The sequence below is a fragment of the Puntigrus tetrazona genome, chromosome 1, assembly GCF_018831695.1.
Source record: "Puntigrus tetrazona isolate hp1 chromosome 1, ASM1883169v1, whole genome shotgun sequence".
Lineage (NCBI taxonomy): Eukaryota > Metazoa > Chordata > Actinopteri > Cypriniformes > Cyprinidae > Puntigrus > Puntigrus tetrazona.
In genome coordinates, this window is record NC_056699.1 from 28,744,475 (window position 1) to 28,765,186 (window position 20,712).

At 39.6% G+C, this 20,712-nt stretch overlaps 2 protein-coding genes and 1 pseudogene across 2 annotated transcripts; 2 read left to right on the plus strand and 1 right to left on the minus strand.

Moving 5' to 3' along the window:
- Positions 1 to 1,714: 1,714 nt before the first annotated feature.
- Positions 1,715 to 3,173, minus strand: LOC122323803 (annotated as a pseudogene).
- A 1,311-nt stretch (positions 3,174 to 4,484) lies between these two features.
- On the plus strand, positions 4,485 to 7,158 carry LOC122324528 (glutathione hydrolase 5 proenzyme-like). The gene is made up of 4 exons (XM_043219076.1): positions 4,485 to 5,112; positions 5,471 to 5,560; positions 6,251 to 6,406; positions 6,485 to 7,158. The coding sequence occupies exons 2-4, from the start codon at positions 5,538 to 5,540 to the stop codon at positions 6,675 to 6,677; spliced, it is 372 nt and encodes a 123-aa protein (XP_043075011.1). The 5' UTR covers positions 4,485 to 5,112; positions 5,471 to 5,537; the 3' UTR covers positions 6,678 to 7,158.
- A 1,282-nt stretch (positions 7,159 to 8,440) lies between these two features.
- On the plus strand, positions 8,441 to 18,190 carry LOC122362220 (glutathione hydrolase 1 proenzyme-like). The gene is made up of 7 exons (XM_043263606.1): positions 8,441 to 8,583; positions 8,685 to 8,874; positions 9,087 to 9,247; positions 12,760 to 12,909; positions 13,814 to 13,929; positions 14,042 to 14,149; positions 18,135 to 18,190. The coding sequence occupies exons 1-7, from the start codon at positions 8,550 to 8,552 to the stop codon at positions 18,162 to 18,164; spliced, it is 789 nt and encodes a 262-aa protein (XP_043119541.1). The 5' UTR covers positions 8,441 to 8,549; the 3' UTR covers positions 18,165 to 18,190.
- The last annotated feature ends 2,522 nt before the right edge of the window (positions 18,191 to 20,712 follow it).

The window sequence follows — 20,712 nt, forward strand, 5'->3', positions numbered from 1 at the left end:
TGTTGTTAGTTTGTTGTAATGTGCTCACATGCAATTCTTGTTTCGTATTAAATTGATATGTAGTAAGATCTAAAAGGCTTATGTAAATCCACTCTGGTGACTTACGTGTGGAGCTCCTGTTTGCTATACATAATAAAACAAGTTTTTACAGTAAAATCCGTAACGTTACTGTGTTTTTGGTTTGTAACACTGACATTTGTAAACATCCTCTCTGCTGGTTTCTATCACGTTGACGACGTATCCTTTCGCGTGGCCTCTTTCAATAGAAAAGTATCCATCAATGAACATTTCTGAATCTAAGAAAAAGCAGTAGGACATCCAGGAACTTCTCATCTACTTTTTTTTTTTTGAATACTGAGGTGTCGGACATACTAATCACATGCTATATAGTAGGTAATTAGGCATGTTAGAACACAAATTAAGTACGCCCATATCTCATAAGATTTAGGGCAATTTTTGCCAACTGTTTTATAGATATGGAGGATTCATACATACTCATTTTCTGCTACTTTTTGCCTGCTATATAAAATGGAAGCCTGTCCTCTATTTCATGCGTCTCTCTGATTTCTCCACTCATCTCTCTGTCTGTTTCTGGATGGACATTGTTGGAGTCTCTGCTTGACGAGTGTCTCTGTGAAGCTGTATCTTATTCAGGCAGACATCAAGAATCTCAATAGTGGTAACAATCAGAATGCTTAAAGTTTTAGGTTTCAATGTGTAATTTTAGTCGTTACTCTTGAATGGCAATGAACAGTTATTTTAATTGCCATTAAAGTGAAATAGCTAAATTTAAACACGCTGATTTTCAAAGAAAATTTCAGATGGCAATTAGAGGTTTTTGCATCTAAAATGTAAGAATGGTTAAATGTACTGATTTCTCATCAAAGCCACTTTGTGTTCAGAAGTGATAGAGAGAACAAAGACGTGGTGGAGAGATGGAAATAGATGTCAGGAAAGATGGACATAAATATAAATATATATTTAAACCTGAAGTCCAGTGTTTTACATGTGATTTTCTTGAGCAGCCAAAGCTTTGATATCTGACCTTAGATAACTTGCAATGCAAGTATTTAAAATGAGTATTTAATCAGCCTTTAGAAACAAGTTTTAAATGTTGTTTTGCATTGCTATTTCATTTTGTTGGTTATGTTTAATTGTGTTTGCTAGCCAACAGTTCAGGTTTTATTGAAGAGTTTATTAGACCCAAAGTACAAGAAACGTTTTTAATGAGTTGATTGTTTATGTATTAATGCATTTACAAAAAGGATCTGAACACTTTGTAGTGTGTACTGCAGTATAAAGGCTGAGTGGTAAGGGTTAGACATGTATTCTCTGACACTAATGGAGTATTTTTAACTCAATGAGATAATAGTACAATGCTGACATGTCAATGATTTTTCAGTGATTAATATACAATAACATATTATTAACTAATAACCTATTAGCCATTTACCAAGGATATGTTTGATTCTGTCATAATATATTGTGTTAAGATAACTTATGATTTGTGCATTGTTTGCATATAACTCATTTAATAACATATAGTCATGTTTTTCAAATTATTAGTTAACCATAATCGAATGGTTTTTTTTTCAGTCCAGAAAATGTGTACTAGCACCCCTAGTCAAGGATACTTAAAAATCATTTTAAGTATATTTCTGAGACATACAAAAAGCCCATTTCGAAGAAGTGTGTAAAAAGCAGACTAAAAGTATACTTTTATACTATTTTTATTTTAAAAGAAGTATACTAATAGGACACTTGAATAAACTTGTTTTTCGTAAGGGTTGATAAAATGGCAATTTTGGACCCTGCTAAGCAGTTTCTGTACAATCATTACTCATGGGTTTATGTCCTCATGATATTTCAGTCCATGACCACCGTTCGTATCATAACTCTCATATGTTGGTTTCTTAAGCCACTCAGGTTCATATGTTTTCTTGCTGTACACAAATGCTTCTTCGAATCTTCCCGTCTTCAGTGCGTTTTTTCCTTCACCATCCCAATCCTGCACCTCCAACTTGACCTTTTGGCGCTGGTATAACTCAGGACATTCTTCAAACTGGTCCAGGAAGTCCAGCATCTTCTGGTCTACGCAGTAGATTTCTCCTGGACGTGCTGGCCTTTCCCTGGCACATCGAGCAGGAAGGGGTAGTTGTTATCGGTGGCGATCACGAGCGGGTATCGCTCTACAGTTTGAGCGTGGGCGACGAACTCAGCCTGACCGTTAGCAGTGTTTTTTATTAAGTAGTGGTTAGGCTGACCTTTCTTCAGTGTGCCGTAGACAAAGACATGATGCATGTAAACTGCAGGAATGACAACATTGATAATGAGCTGTGGAGAAAGAGATGCTTCATTAATATTCAAAATGAACTCACTTATAATTTCAGGTTTTTAATTTGCACAGAACATTAATTTTCTCAAAAATGTGTTAAATGCAAACAGATAATTCACCACTGTTTGTTCGTTTTCAGAGCAGAAATAAAACTGTAGACAATTCAGCACGTCAAAAAACAAACAAAAAAAATCCTTCTAGGCTTTTACACATTTGCCACTTATTTGTAAGCAAATAAAACAGCTAAATAAATTCTTTGACATAAAAATGAATGTATAAACATTTTACATGACCCACTTAATATGTATTTATAATTTTTTGTTGTTTTTTCTGAGAAAGCTTGTTACAAGGTCAGCTGTTGAGGTCAAGTTCTGGGTAAACACACTCTCAACAATCTTTATCTTAAAGTAAAATTATAGTATAACAAATGTCTTTGACACATTATTATACATTTTTAGTGTGTTCATGTTTTTTTTTTACATGAATATTCACATTTATTAAACTGTCGTATGTTTATTTAAAACTTCAGATGATCAAACATTACATCAGTTTACATGAAAACACTAATGATATGATGCATTAAATGCTCGATTATATTACAGTAGTGTTGATGATGTATCTCACGGAAACACTCACACATGCTTCACCATACAATAATAGGCTACACATCTAAACCAGAAGAAAACTCTTTCTCTTACCGATAATATAATGTACACTTTCATTATCCAAAGATCAAACTGTAAGTTTGAGGGAAAAAAGGAACAAAAGTGCTGAAACAAGCTCAGTGGACTTTATCCAAACCTTTCGTGTTTCACTTTAGTAGAATCAGGAAATGCATGACATCACATGATGTGAGGAATGGGCGGGGTTTGCCTAGAAGGTACTTTCTGTTTGTAGTTCAGTAGAAATACACTTTTAAATACACTTTTATAAGCAGATTGCTAATATTTAAAATGTTACACTGAAAATTCTTAAAATGTAAAATGCATTTTATTAAATTTGGAAAGAGCGAAATAAAAACCTGTAATGCAATAAGACTAATCTGAGAAGGCATATCCAAAGGAACAAAAGGACTTCAAAAAGAGAGCAAACAACACACTCCCTGTTGTTTTTATGACACCCTCCTCAACTCTGCTCTTCCTGCTTCCCCTCCTTCTGCCCAAAAAGAGTTGGCTTAAAGTTCATTAGGAACAAGGCATTATATGTCATGTCTTATTGTGAACCTATTATTCTTCATTTTCATGCTTGGTCTCAGCCCAGATGTGTTGTGAGTCTGTTCTGGCCAAACAAGGTCTCTAAGCGACCCAGACTCCTAACAAACGATAAGTCGAAACTAGGAAGTATTATAGTTAATTAATGATCCAAATTGAATCACAACTAGAGGGATCAGCAGTTACATTTAAGTAAATATACCTACAAAAGATTGAAGTCAGATAAAATTATGTGAAGGGTCAGAATTAAAATTGGAAACGCAAAAGATTAATAAATATAAGTGATTTTAAAAGAGCCGCAAGGAAAAGACGAATGCTCATTAACCGTCGACCAGGGCCTCTGGATTCTGTTCTTCAGGAAAAGGGGGACCCTTTGAAAAAGTTTTAATAAATGTAATCAAATATATTAAAAATAATGTTAAATTAAGTTATAACCTACCGGTGTCTGTTGGTACAGTGTGAATTGGCCTGTTTGCACGATATGCACATATGATATGAATTTTGTCTTTTTTATAGAACTAAATGATTGCTGAATATAGAATAAATGCATATTGTCCATATAGGTATAAAGCTGTTACTTTCGTTTTGGGGATTTTTACAGCCTCATAGGATCCATGTCAACAGTGTCTCAGAGCAGCTGTACATAAGGTGACTGATCAACACACCGTCTTGTCAGTATGTATGTTCTATATACAGTGAAGTGGTGTTCATGTGTGTGGGGTTTTTTTAAATCAGAAGAAAAATAAACACTGGAATTTGGTATGAAGTGGCCTTCAAATCTCTGATTCAATAAAACCACTCCCCTGTATCTCCTGCTTCAAACTAAAGACTTTGCAGACCTGTAGCAACAGGATATTTACACACACATACCAGGATACTGAGCACTTGAGCAATTCATACATTACAGCACTGCCGTGCTGCAGAGGAACAACAAAAGAGGAGCTGCGGTATATTGTGAGCAGCTTAATGGTTCGATTAGTTTCTGAGCTTGTTTTAAAATCATTACCATACAATGATAAATGTTGTAAAAAATGTCTTTCAAATGATTCTAAGAAAAGGTTTTAACAGAAACTGTCAAGTGCCTGAGCTTAAAGTCACATTATAGTGCAACAATGCTAGATATTTTGCTTTTGCTGATTGTCTTTATTTTTTGTTCTTGAAATAACGTCATTTCAGCTGCAAGATTTTCAATGTTAAATTCTAACACTGATTCAATGTTGATTCATTTTGCAAGGTTTCCTTTTAATGTTGTACTGCAATTAATTTATCTGCAATGTGTCATGCTTCCATGGAAATCTGAACTAAAATGAAAGCTTATTGTATAACTCTCATCACATAAGACCTCGATGTTTGACTATAACTGGTTCAGAGCACACAAACCGGTCTGGGGCGTATCGCTGTTATTCACTACATTATAAACACATAGCCTGTGGAGTTTAGGATTGCATCTCATATTTAGAAGTCAATGCAGTCTCTCCACGGATCGCAGCAAAGCTTTTAATAAAATACCACTTTTATAAAGACACCAACAAGATCAGCAATCAGCTGTTGAAAAACACTGCAAAGGTATGTATTTTCTGTGAGGCGAATAGATCACTTGTCTCAAATTATTATTATTGTATAATTTATAATATTTTTCTTATGTTCTTTTAATCCACACCAACTGCTGTAGAATTAGGGAAGCATTTTGTTTGTGTAGATTATAAAGCTGTTACAATCTCCTAATAATGCATGATATTATGTAATGCTTTTCAGTTAATAATGCATTGTTTTAATAATTGGGGTGTGTTATACTTATATTTGCTCAATTTTATAACAGCTCAACAGGGTGATGCAGATATAGATACAGATATTTCTGTCTGCCTTGCCGTTAAATATCTGGGATCAGGATCATTTTAAACCACCATTCAATTTATTTCCACAGATTATATCGGTCCTGCTGTCTTGAAACATCTATTTACAAAAAAAAGAATTGTTTTAAAAAATAAGTCATGGCATCAAAGGGTTACATGAGGTATGTGTATATCTTACATTCAGCAATGAGTAAAAAAAAAAAAAAAAACATATTTGTTTTTTTGTACAAATATGAAAAAGGTACTAATATGTATTTTTTTTAGTAGTAGTAGTGGTTGTTTTCTTATTTTATTTAATTTTACATTAGACTCAGATATGTTGTTTTGACTGTATTTACATTGTAAGTATTTTCAACACAAATATAGTTATTTGGATAAAGTTTACTTAAAATATTTTTATGAAAATAAGGTATACTTGATGTCTTCATGCAACTTAACTATTTGACTTTTTCATCATTTTGATTCTAGATTAAATCCCATTTTAATATAAATTAGCACCATCAAACAATTAATCAAATCCCAAAAGGTTTTTGTTTACATAATATATATGTGTATACTGTGTACATTCATTATGTTCAATATATGAATATATGTGGTATGGTCTCTCTGAAATGTCCATCTAGTTTGAATTTGCTGCTTCCTAGCAATGGGTTCTTCACCGAAGCTTTGCTTTCAAATATTTCAAATATTTAAACTCAACTAACTTATTTACTCTTGTGGCAAGAATCCATGTAATGAGCGGGATGAAGTACATCCGTCAGATTGTTATTGCAGAATAAAACCTGCCAGGCTTATCGGCAGCCAGACGCGCAGCTTACATATTAAATATATGTATTGCTGTCTGCTTTCAGGTATCTGTTGGTTGCCTTGTTGATTATTTTGATAGTGGGACTTTCTCTGGCACTCATTCTAACGCTCACTCTAAAACCCACTGTACCACCCTCTGAGAAGTGTTTTACTAAAGCAGCGGTGGCAGCAGATGCGGGGACTTGCTCTGAGATCGGGAGGTATAATTCCTAAAAGGCCCCATTTTTGTTTCTGGGAAAGATTCCTTGTTTGGTCGATGAGACTCTTTGTGTTTGCAGGGACATGTTGAAGCGTAAAGGTTCAGTAGTTGATGCTGCTATCACTACTCTGCTGTGTCTAAATGTGGTCAATCCTCAAAGTATGGGCATTGGAGGAGGAGTGGTTTTCACCATATACAATGCATCAATAGGTACAAGAGCTTTGAGAGACTTCTGCAACCTGCCACAATGGATGCAAATTTTGTTAGTTTGAAAGAACAGCGCTGCTGTGAGTGTTCAAATCATATATAAGGCACATTTAGGACAGGATAGGGTTTCATCCATTGCAGAACTATCTTGCTGATACCTAGCGTTGTTACTGCCTACTGCGGCATGTAACATATGAAAAGAAGTCCTGCCATATTTTAGTTTGAACCATAAACTCACCAATTCACCGAATTCACCAAAGAAGTAACCAAGTCATTCCTTTCAAGATACAAACAAGTCTTGAGTCAAATCCCAATTCTTAAAAGAGTTAAAGTTGATGTTTTATTGGTTAAAAGATGAACACTGTCACACCTCTGGACTTTTGTTATTGTTTTTGTCTCATGCCACGTGTTGTCTGTGCCCTGCCTTCCCCTTGTGTTCAATTGTTTAATTGTCTTCCAGTTGTGTCTTGTTAATTTCCTTGTGTATTTAAGCCTTGTGTTTTGTGTTCACCGTGTCGGATTATCAAAGTTTCAACGTAACTCTGTTTTGGTTCGAGCTCCTTTTCGTGGTTTTTGTTCTGCTTGCTTTTGTATATATTTTTGCCATTTATGGAATTAAATCTATTTAAGTTTATTTTTCGAGTCTCGAGTCTTTCCCGCGAAACCACGGAAATCGTGACAGGATAATCCGACCATAAAAGTAAAGCGGCGTTTTCCTCTTTTTTGTTTTTGGGTTTTTGTTTGTCATGGATTCCCCTACAATGACCCAAATTTCCTCATCCTCCTGCTTTTTGTGCTCTATCCACTTCCGAGGACTGAACACCACCACACGAGCAAAGCTGTCCAGGAACGGCCCTCGAGAGAGCGTCGCCGCTTACATCGAGTGGGTGCTGCTCGCCGATGACCGTTGCGCCGGAGGACAACGACACCAGCCCCACTCCAGATCCAGAACCCAGCCCATCATCTCCCCGTGTTGCGGAGTTCAAACCTGTGCCTACAGAGGGCACAGTCGCCGAGTCTAGGACGACCACGGAACCATCGCTGAGGAGAGCGACAGAGCCGTGGAGCGCCACCGGACCCGAGGCGACTGCGACAGACCAGGTGCGTGAGCAGGCATCAGAGCTTGCCGCGGTGGAGAGAGCCGACAGCGAGAGCACGGAGTGGAGCTCCGCCCACTGCACATCGGCTGAGGATGAGCTGATCATCCAACTGGGGCTGCTGGACCTACAAGAGGAACTGGATGATGTGGACTCGGACTTGGACTTAGACTGGGCACCTCCCATGTATCCTGAATTCCTGGCCCCGCCCAGCCGTCCTGTTAGCCCGCTGGTCCCGCCCAGCCGTCCTGTTAGCACCCTAGAGACTGTTCCCTGTGCGCTCTCCCGAGTTCCAGTGCCAGTGCTTGCGCGCATCTCCCGAGTTCCAGTGCCCGAGTTCCTTGTGTATTTAAGCCTTAAGTGTTTTGTGTTCACCTCACCGTCATTATCAAAGTTTCAACGTAACTCTGTTTTGGTTCCGAGTTCCTTTTCGTGGTTTTTGTTCTGCTTGCTTTTGTATATATTTTTGCCATTTATGGAATTAAATCTATTTAAGTTTATTTCGAGTCTCGAGTCTTTCCCGCGAAACCACGGAAATCGTGACAGAACACCATAGTAAAACTCTGCACCCACCAACATCAATGGTACTCTGTACCCTTATCAAGCCCCTGTTTCCAAATATAAGTCAAGCACACTTGAAAAGTAATTTTAAGTGCAATTCTGAGACATACATAAAGCCTATTTCTGCAAACAGCCTAAAAAGTGGACTAAAAGTACACTTTTCTATTTTTTACTTTAAGTATACTAGTAGTACACCTGAATACATTCTTTTTCGTAAGGGTAGAAACAGTGGAGACGATTAACGCCAGAGAAACTGCTACACAGAAGGCGTCAGAGAATATGTTTGACAATGTTACAAAGAAATTAAAACCAGGTAAACCACCAAAGATGAGCATTTTCCAAACGTTTAGATTTCTTGCTATTTTAACCCATGAATGACTTGACCACTACTCTGTGTTTTGTAATAAATATCAGGATTATTCATAGCTGTACCAGGAGAACTGCGTGGTTATGAGCTGGCACACAAAAGAAGCGGGAAACTCGATTGGAGAGAGTTGTTTCAGCCCAGTATAAAGCTGGCACACAATGGTTTTAAGATTGGGAAGGCCTTGGCCAAAGCAATTAAAGAGAATGAGGAAACAATTCTCAATAATGCATCATTGTGGTAAGAATAAATTATTTTTTAATCAGCTTTTTTTTATGATTAAAAACACACTTTTCAGTGGCAGCTGTTTTGTCCACAGATTAACACAACAAATATCCAAGGCAGATGTGATTATAATACTACAATCTATCTGTTTACACCAGGGTACCTAAAGCATTAGTCTTTCCATTTTCATAACCTCATCTTGCTTCTGTTCTTGTCTCTCTTTCCAGTGAAGTGTTTTGCAAATCAAAGAACAAGATCAAGGAGGAAAATGATGACATATCATTTCCTAAACTGGCTGAGACCTATAAGAAGATAGCAGACGAAAGACCAAATGCCTTTTACAATGGGTCATTAACTGAGAGTATAGTAAAAGATATCACTAAAGCAGGTAATTTCATGCTTAAATTTGACCCAGGAAAGCATAGAACTCTATATGCGAATTCAGAAGCAAATTCAGGCTAGAAGAGACGGACACCAGCGTGTAAGTCTATTATACCTATTGCTGTGTGCTGTTCAAATTATTTCTTGCTGTTTGGAGAGAATATTTGCGCTTCCTACTTATTTGTAGTGTGTAGTTTAGTTGTGCTTTACTTATTCAGAGTGCTCTGACTGGTAACTTGTAAATTGTTTGCCTCTTAAGAGCACTTAAGTGTGAAGGTGTTAGTATCGACCTCCTGATTGGCTACTGGCTGGGCAAATTGGAACAAGCTTTTCGCGACTGTAACTATTTAAACTGCGCGCTCTCTGTCAAAGACTACGAGAGTAAAGACGCACGACTTTTCCTGCTTGCGACTTTAACCAAGCAACTCACTTCAGTACATTTTCAAGCATTCTCACACACATCTTCACTTCCTCTCTTTCCTACATCTATCATGTGTTTCTAACTCATTCCGGTTGTCTCTCGACCTCGCCCTAACAACACAGGCAGACGACAATGCACTCTTACTAACCTACGCTCTGTCCCTATATCCTCTACTACACCTCTATCTTTCTCTGTTGGTCTGTGGAACAAAGCTGACTTCATTTCTGCTTTTTCTTTACGTTCTTCACTCAACATTTTGGGCTTGACTGAGACCTGGATTCGTCCAGAAGACTCAGCAACCCCAGCAGCTCTAGCCAACAATCACTCTTTCTCACACACACCTCGTCAGGTTGGCTGGGGTGGGGGCACTGGTCTGCTCATCCCAAACAATTGGAAATATTCAACCCACTCACTTCTATGTAATTACAACTTTTTGAATTTCATGCAATCACAGTTACTACTCCGATAAAATTCCACACATTAATTTAATTTGTGGTAATTTACGGCCCCCCTGGACATATTCTAGACACCTTCCTAGAGGAGCTGGATGGATTGTTGTCCTCTTTTACAGAGGAAGGCACTCCACTCCTACTCTTTGGGGACTTCAACATTCATCTTGACAAACCTTAAGCTACACACTTCCATTCACTTCTAGCTTCATTTGACCTCAAACGCCTTATCACAACAAGCACCCACAAATCAGGCAACCAGCTTGATTTAATTTACACACGCAGTTGTACTGCAGATACCATTTCAGTACAACCGCTTCACATCTCTGACCATTTCCTTCTTACATTTAAACTACATTTTCCTATCTCTGAGCAACCAACCCCTATACCGGTTACTCTCCAACATAACCTTCGTTCCCTTTCTCCCTCCCATCTCTCCTCTGCTGTATTCTCCTCCCTTCCCTCACCTACCCATTTCTCTTCTCTGGATGTGAATGCAGCTACAGATACTTTGTTCAGTACTCTAACCTCCTGTCTAGACGACATCTGCTCCAGGCCAGCACGGACTGCCTCCTCTAACTCCTGGTTGTCTGATGTTCTCCGTGAGCATCGGGTCAAACTCAGGGCAGCGGAGAGAAAGTGGCGCAAATCTAAAGATCTGTCAGACCTGAGCAGGTATCAGACTTTGCTTTCTTCCTTCTCTGCTGAAATCCACACTGCCAAATCATCATACTTCCAAAACAAGATTATCAACACTTCAGACACACGTAAGCTCTTCAGATTCAAATTCAAATTCAAATTCAAATTTTATTTGTCACATACACATACATGTATACATACATGGTAACGACATGCAGTGAAATGTTCTTTACAACCGTCCAGCATCAAAAAAAGAAAACAGAATTTAAATATATATAAATATAAAATATAAACAAATATGTATAAAAATATGTATAGACTATCCAAAATACTAATAATTAAAAGAAAAACAAAAAGTTTTGCGGAGGCGGTCGTGACGGCAGCTGAACTCAACGGGCGCCATCTTGGAATTTGAATTTGAATTTGAATTTGAATTTTTCGACTACCGATTCCTCCACTTTCTCCTTCTGCTCCTCACTGAGGCAGAAGTATCCAAACTTCTCCTCTCCAGCCATCCAATAACATGTCCGCTAGACCCCATACCCTCTCATCTTCTGCAAGCAATCTCCCCACAGTCTTGCCAGCACTCACGCACATCATCAATACATCTCTCCTCACAGGCACCTTCCCACAGCATTTAAGCAGGCTCGGGTAACCCCACTGCTCAAAAGCCCACTTTAAACACTTCCCTTATTGATAACTACAGGCCAGTCTCTCTTCTTCCATTCATAGCGAAAACACTTGAAAGAGTTGTTTTCAACCAGGTATCACTGTTTCTTTCGCAAAACAACAAACTGGACCATAACCAATCAGGTTTCAGGTGCGGCCATTCAACTGAGACTGCGCTGCTCTCAGTCACAGAAGCCCTGCGGACTGCAAGAGCTGAATTTAAATCATCAGTTCTCATTCTGCTGGATCTATCCGCTGCTTTTGACACTGTGAATCATCAGATCCTGCTGTCTACCCTCTCATCACTGGGCATCTCTGGGATTCCACTTTGCTGGTTTGAATCCTATCTCACTGGTAGGTTTTTTAGGGTGGCCTGGAGAGGAAAGTATCCACAGCACATCAACTGGTCACTGGGGTTCCTCAGGGATCGGTTCTTGGACCTCTCCTCTTCTCCATTTATACTACATCACTAGGCCCCATCATACAGGCTCACGGCTTCTTCTACCACTGCTACGCCGATGACACACAGCTCTACCTCTCTTTTCATCCAGATGATCTAACGGTAGCTACTCGGATCTCGGGTTGCCTGGCGGACATCTCGGCATGGATGCAAGCGTACCATCTACAGCTCAACCTGACAAAGACTGAGCTGCTTGTATTCCCTGCCACTCCAACTACACAGCATGACTTCACCATCCAGCTAGGTTCTTCTACAATTACCCCATCAACCTCGGTCAGAAATCTTGGTGTAATCCTCGATGACCAACTAACCTTTAAAGATCGCATTACAAAGACTGCTCGATCCTGCAGGTTTGCACTACACAACATCAGAAAGATCAGGCCCTTTCTAACAGAGCAAGCTGCACAGCTACTTGTCCAGGCCCTTGTCATTTCTAGACTGGACTACTGCAATGCTCTTCTGGCTGGACTTTTCGTTCTCTGTTCCTGGCTGGTGGAACGATCTTCCCATACATATCCGGAATGCTGGATCTCTGTCAATCTTTAAGAAACAGCTGAAAACTCACATCTTTCAGCAATACCTGACCTCATCATAAAAAAAAAAAAAAAAAAATTATTCTCACTTCTCCTTCCCCTTGTTTATTCCTTCCCTTCTGGCATGTACTAATTTGAACACTGCCTGTGACTGGGTGTTACAAGCACTTACTCTGTCTGTTCGTCTCTCAAAAAAATGAATCGCTGTTGTACTCTCAATTGTAAGTCGCTTTGGATAAAAGCGTCTGCAAAATGACTAAATGTAAATGTAAATGTATATAAGGGTCTTGTGATATAATCTGATCAAAGCATGAAAACATGTCTGAATCTTTCTTTGTTGTGATATAGAAGGGATAATAATGCGTGAGGACCTGATGAATTATAAGGCAGAGCTGAATGAGTATGCATTAAACTTCACTGTGGGGAATTACACATTTCATGTTCCTGATGCTCCATTTGGTGGACCCGTGCTCGCTCTGATTCTCAACATACTCAAAGGTCAGTGAATGTCTACAGGGATACTGGTCAAATTGTTTCACTATAAACAAAAAATGCAGAATTTTTTCTAAAAAGGTTTTATTATGTATTTTTTTCATGATTTTTCATGATTTCATGATTTCATGATACTGGCCACTGTTAATAATAGGCTACTTAGTAAAAAGATGCAATTGAACACATTTAAAATCTACCATCTTTATATTATTTCTAAGTTCAGTGTGAAGTTAATATTAGTATTATATTATAGTAATAAATATAAAACATTCATATTTTAATAATTACAGAAAAATGTCTGAATAACTTACTTTTAAACAGCACTAATGTTAACCTTTTATAGATGTTGATGTTGAAAATATTAGTTAATTTAATATCTTTCTAATTTTATAGGCCCCTCAGAGAGAGTTCAGGATGGCTGTCATCCTTCTTGGCCCCCATCAAAAAATCATTTCGATAATCTAGCTCTCAAATGAAACTAAATGAATAGCCCTACACTACATAAACTACATGATCTGTGTATAAGGTGCAATAATTAGTGACTATATATGGATTACAGGTTAAAAAAATTAGTCTAATTTAAAAAAAAAAAAAAAAATTAAGAAAAAATTTGTATATTTATATACTATATAAATTATATATATATATCTGTTTCCTCTGTGTGTTTGTGTGTGTGTTCTCACAGTTTTGGTTCTGAGTAAGGTCAAACTTAAAAGTCATATATTTAATGACCAAATGAATGATTTTTGTAAACCTAAAAACGAAAGTGGAAAAGACAAAAATGTACAACCTAAAAAGAACAACCTAATCAAACCAGGTAAAAAACACACATTTGCATGTCTTAAGTTACATCATTGAGTATCAAGTATAAATATAGACATTCATATGTAAAATAATATTTGTTTTAAAGGTAAAAGGCCACTTTCGTCAATGTGTCCCACAATCATTGTGGACAAACACAACGGAAAGGTCAAAATGGTGGTCGGAGGTGAAGGTGGGACCAATATCACCACATCAGTTGCTCAGGTAGAAATACCTTTTGTGCAACATTTTAAGCATTACATGAACTCTGGTATTTGACTTGTAACTAAAATCTTTCCAACTAGCGTCCCCTCTCTATCTCTTCCTCTCATCTCAGGTGATCCTGAACTATCTGTTCTTTGGCTATGACCTGCAGAAAGCTGTTGAAGAGCCCAGAGTTCAGATCCCAATAAATGAGACAAATGTAGAAGACTACTTTGTTGGGGTAGGATTCTTACATTTTTGTATTCTGTGACAGATTTATAAATGCCAAAATAGTAATAATTACTCTAATTCTCTCTGTGTTGCGTTGTGTATGAATGCAGAAAGCATTCATACACAATGCAACACACATCAATCTCCAGAATGTGTGCCTATAAATGTCCAAAAACTTGTCCCTGCACTGTAAAAAATTGCTGAAACAAAACAGACCTATTTATACAGTGACATACCACAGATCTTACCATTGATATTACATGAGGAGTACATACCAATTTTACATTGTAAGCAGCAACAGGGCATTTTAAGTGTTTATAACATGCATGCACAGGTAAATTAAATGATAAACTTTTACCCTCTTTCATATTGTTAACGTGAATGGGTAGCTGAAATATCCCCCACAATAAAAATAAATCAATACAAAATAAACAACAATACTGAAATAAGAGTGTGTGGTTTATCTATATGCATGATAGAGAAGGCCAACAGTTTCAAATAAAGCTCAACAGAATTAATAAAGCAACCCACTTAGAAGCACAACAGACATGATGCAGGAATCAACATGCTCTATCATCTCGTCCACTGCAAACACTCTGACTCCTCTGACTATGGTAATGTATTTTATGCTTCATTTATTAATTGCATTAGTTTTTTTGTTTGTTTATTTTTAACCATTTGGAAAGGAGGCTCAAAATGAAAACTGAAAATCCTGAGAGAAACACAACTAGATAGGGCTAACATGGTTATATTTCTCTCTCTACTTCCGATGAAGTGATGTATAGAAGTGCCCAATTTTGTTTGAACTCGAGCAATCTAATTGTAGCTGGATGAACACCATATTTTACAAACCACACCCCAAAGGCAGGTCTGAGAAACAAAGAGGCGCGTGAGAACAATCTTTGTTTGACCAGTTGTGATGCGTGTTTGTCAAACACGCCAAGACTGGCTTGGCTTAAATAACCTCAGTAGGCGACTTCATTTGAATACGTGGACCTGTAGGTTATAAATAGACGCGAGACACCTCTGTCTGAAGAGACATCCATGCACGCCTACAGTGCAGCATTGAAGCACCTTTTTTAGGGAACAGGGTTACAGTCTATTCTCGAAGCTGTGCTGAAAAGCACTAATGGGAACGAGAATACCAACGCCGCAGCACTGGAAGTGATTCTTGTGTTGCTATTAGCAAACAAATATGCTGTATGTATTGAAAGCTTTTTCATATATTTTGGTCTAAAGGATAAAATTAACTTACATAATGAATGTGATTGAAATAAATAAGGAAAACAGCTGTCAACTACTTATTGCACAGTCATTATCAAGAGATGTTCGGTAACAGTAGATGAACACATTCGATCATGTTTACACTTGGTATTAAAATGTGTTTTGGTTGATTGGATCATAAGTGGGCACTGGAAACACATGCCTATTTACACCTGACATTTTAATCTGCATCTTCTGTCCACTTGTGACCAGATTAACTCTGTGGTCCTGATTAATAGAAGGATAAATGGGCGGATCCTTCTGTCACCATAACAACATGGGTGGGAGGGCTAAAGTTATCACACACTAGTATTACATCTGCTTTTATTTACAGCTGTTGTTTATTTTTAGTGATGAAATCTCGTATGATAAGAATGCATCCTTGTACATTTCTAAAAGATTGCACAAACACTGAAAAAATATGCAAGATTTACTTAAAAAAAAACAGCGCATCATTCTTGCAAGCTTCTTTTTAAGCCATTTTTACATTGAATTTAAAGCAATATTACTGTCATGGCGTGGTTGTAGAGAAGGAGCTCTCTATGAGAAAATACTCTTAACAGTTATAATCATACACCTAGGAGCAAATAATAATACTACTACAGGCGGGTAACAAAAAACACACATAATAAAGATGCTATGAAAGATGCTTAATTAATACATAATTAACAAGACTGAAGACAATCAACAGAAAGTAGTTCACACAGAGCATGAGGGACATGAAAACAACAACAACAGAGTCTAACTGTCTGACAATTACCTTAAAATCTTTAGCTGGTGATGCTTAAATGTTTGAGTATCCTAGCAAATGGTTTTACTCAGATTTATTGGTTGGTGTAATACAATATTTTAAGTTATTTTTTTAAATTATCAAAATTTTGAGATCATTTAGATTACAAGATTTTAGTTATTTAACTTTAAAATACCAAGTCGCTTATCAACTTACAATTAGCTGTACATTACAAGGGGTGGAAGAAACAACAGACAACTGGGGACTATTAAAGTAAAGTACTTCATTATACAAATGCATCTTAAAACTTTTCTTAAAACATGCAAGCGGTGCTATCGTTATGGTAAGACAGTTAAGATGCATTAGAATGTACAGTAGTCCTTCTCCATGACCTCAACGAAGTCTTTCCAGACCCAGATTTTTGCCTGTACAACCACTTGGCCCACTGGTACCCATCAGCTGCCTTAGGAGTCTCATGAGCCAAACAGACTTAATGGGACACCTTCTTCAGCTTGACGGCATCCTCTACTTCTGGTGTCCACCACCTCAGGCTCCTTCCCTCCCAGAGAGGTGGCATTCCATGTCTCTTGAGGCAGATTCTGTGTCCTAGGATCAGGTCACCGAGGTCCCTGCCTTGGCCGCCCCTCACAGGCACTACTCATTATCACAATGTAATTAGGTGTAGTCCACTGTAGACTTGATTTGTTCATTCAAATGTTGCCAAATTCCATGACATTGCATTTCCACATTATATAGTAAATTACATCTTGAATGGATTCTTTGATTCTTTCCGCATTTTCTCTGTTGTGGAATTCATTATCCAACATTTACACACACTTTGAGAACCCTGTTTTATATTTAATTGTTGGCTGAATGGAGCGGATGGGATTATATAGCAGTGGAATATAAAGGAATCGGCAGGAATGGAGGAAGTGACTCTTGGTTTGTCGAGAGCGGCATTGTCATGCATGAAGATGATTTTGCAACCGTTTCTGCATTAAAGTTCTGAAGTTATTTGTTTGTAATTACAATCAGTATTTTCACGTCTGCGTGGTTAGTTCTGAATTTTTTATCACAAAATGGTTTTAAACCTCGAAATGGCGTCTCTGCTTTTCCTCGTTTTACTTTCGTTTTGCAGCAAGTAACCAGCTCCCTCTAGTGACATGACATAAACATGATGTAAAACTGTAAGAATGCAAACAGGTTTTATAAAATGGATAGATTTAGAGTTAGTGTTCACTGTAGGTATTATTACAGTATTATGAAGTACACTGCTCAGACTTCCATCGACTTTATTGATATGCATCTAAACCTACCCCTCACAAAAACTACATTTATGTAAAAATATGTTTTGGACCATTTATAAGTCTTTTTTAAGTGAACTTTGAATATGCAGGCTGGTCACAGGACATGTTTAATTGGGTAAAAATAAAGATATTAGAATATGAACATATGCATAATTAACTGGACTGGACTTGTAACAAAAAGCTGTTATTTTAATGTATTATACCGCATCGTTTTATTATCCAGATGTTTAGTTCTCAGTCATACTGTGTTCAGTTGCTTTAGTTGAAAGCACATACTGCTCTGAGAAAGTCATGCTGCTCCTCGCCACTAGAGAGAGCGAGACTGTGTTTCTAATGACTGGAGACTAAAGATAAACACGACTCACCTTGACACGAATAAAGCGTAAAGTAAAAGGAAAGACGTATTAACAAGGTTTTAAGTGTTTAACACAAGGCAACACCCGCATGTTTCGTGGTAAAGCTTATTCTTCATGTAGCATTAACATAGTCTTTTAAAAAATTATTTAATAGTGCGTGTTGGATGTTGTATACAGATTTTAACACTTTAATGTTCAAGCTGTCTGTACAAAATGGCGGAAACATAGACGATGACAATTAAAGTCATTAAATATCATTAAATATGGAGCCTCGTCGTACATAATTGTGTTATCCTGATAATTCTGAGCGTAGTTGCATTTTTTCCTTCTTATTAAAAGGTCCGCAGTCACACTCTTTTTGAGTCATAGAAAGTAGGAGGGCAGCACGTCCAAAATGAGTTTGGATAAGAAAGAGAGCATAAAGACATTATGTCTGAAGCAAGTACTTCAAGTAATGAATCCATTCAAAATTTGCCCCTGGATCAGTGAGGCCACAGCGACATCTTACCCTGGTATGAAATTAGGCACTTTTCTGAAACTTCACTCTCACTCTTCACTCTTGCCAGTGGAATGCTTTCCCAACCTTACCCTGAATAGGCCTTCAATTTATTTAATTTTTTAAGAACTATTTATTTTCCTCATTTCTATTTAAACCTTTTCTTCTCTGAACACTCTTGAAACTTGGATCTTAATCAATCATTATGTTTTATTTTTAAATAAATGCTATATTTTAATGTTTTGTTTGTCCTCTGTCAATATTAGCAAGAGGAAGGAGAAAGTCAGCAGTGTGTCTGTGAAGAGTGATAATTCCATGAAGATTTGGCCCGCTGCATTCAGTGATGAACCAGTGACCTCTGACCCTTTGTGAGTGCTGACTTGCTAGTTAACTGTATAGTGCATCAGATGAATAACAATTAAACAAAAATAAAATAACCCTAGAATTCTGAGTCATTTTGCTGATATTTTTTTCCAATTTTAACAGAGGAGAAATACATGAGACATCCCACTTTCAGAACCATGTCAGGCAAGACAAAACTGAAGCAGTCCTAAAGACAAAGCACTGGAGACTAGTAATATGCAGAGAGTGAAAAACCAGCACAAAATCAGCATGAAGAAAAAGTATGAGATATTATTTGAGGACACAAACTCCAACAAAATCAAACTCTCTTGAACAAGATCTATGCACAGCTCTATATCATTGAAGGAGTGAGTGAAGGAGTGAATAAAGAACATGAGGTTTTACAGATGGAGAAAACAGCCAGAGCAAAACACTCAAAAGAGACTCCGATTGTCACGGTCGCGCTTACAGGGGGCCAAGTACACAAGGTTTAGAATGAACTTAAATGGGTTTAATTCCAAATAGGTAAAATAAAAGATATACAGACAGGCAGGTCGAACAGGCAGGCAGGATAAACACAGGTACAGACATCGGGTAAGGACCTTGATGCTCGGACCAACAGAACTCAAAACACAGGACTTAAATACACAGGGTAATTGACGAGACACAGCTGATGACAATAACATAATTAACACAGAGGAAGGCAGGGCACAGGGAGCACATGGCATGAAACAAAAACATAAACACAGAGTCCAGAGATGTGACATTACCCCCTCCCGGAAGGTGCGTCCTCGCACCTAAAGGGTAACATCAAATGAAAACAAACAAAACCAAAATGACTAGGATTTGGGGATACCGGGTCTTGGGAGGAGGTTCTGGTGGAGGACGGATCGCCAGGATGGGGCAGGCAGAAGGCAGAAGGGTCCAAGGAGGAGTAGATGGAGGAGGAGCCAGGAAGGAGACAGGAGGAGTCCGGGCAGGAGGAGATCCAGAGCCCAGCTATGGTGGTCCCAGGTGGAGCCAGACGGAGGAGGAGCCATGGAGGAGGAGCAGCCCTCGACTCCATGGGGCCGACCGGCGGCGGCGGAGCAGGTGGAGGAGGAGACTGAGGTGGAGACGGAGAGCCGAAGAGCCAGGGTGGCGTCGAGGTGCTGGAGGTCAAAGCGACGCCGCAGGCTTCGGCGACGACACGGAGGCGGGGCGGGAAGGGCGCGCGGGCGGAGCCAGGCGACTGAGGACTGAGGTGAAGCCGGAGGAAGGAGGAGCCTGACAGAGCCGGTGGGATGGAGGACGCGGCGAAGCCGGAGGAGAGGAATCCGAGGCGACGGATGGTCGGCGACAGACCAAAGCGGAGCCGGAGGGACGATGGAGCCTGGTGGAGCTGGTGGACTGACGGACCACGGTGTAGAGGAGGGAGCTAGGAGCCCAGGGGAGCCGGCGGGTCTCACGAGCCGAGGAGGAGTCTGGGTCTCGGAGGCAGGGCGGTGAGGCGAGGATCCTCCAACCTCGATGGCGATGGAGACCGGCAGACCCGTGGCGAGCTCCAGATGGTTCGCTGAGGATGAGCGCAGGGGCTGCTGGGATCCATCGGCGTGGTGTGGCATGGGTGGGGGTGGGGAAACTTGGCGGCACTGGAGGAGCGCCGCGGGCGCGGGCACAGGAGGCGTGACGGAGCGCACGCGCGGGCGCGAGCACTGGAACGGGACGGAGGCGCGCGTGGCGCGGGCACTGGAAACGGGACGGGCGCACGTGGGCGCGAGCACTGGAACGGGACGGAGCGCCGCGTGGCGCGGGCACTGGAACGGGACGGAGCGCGCGCGTGGCGCGGGCACTGGAGCAGGACAGCGCACGTGGCGCGGGCACTGAAGCGAGGACAGGCGCACGCGGGCGCGGGCACTGGAACGAGGACAGAGCGCACGTGGGCGCGGGCACTGGAGCAGGGCGGCTGGGCGGAACCAGCGGGCTAACGGGGCGGCTGGGCGGAACCAGCGGGCTAACGGGGCGGCTGGGCGGAACCAGCGGGCTAGCGGGACGGCTGGGGCGGAACCAGCGGGCTAACGGGTAGCTGAGCGAGACAGG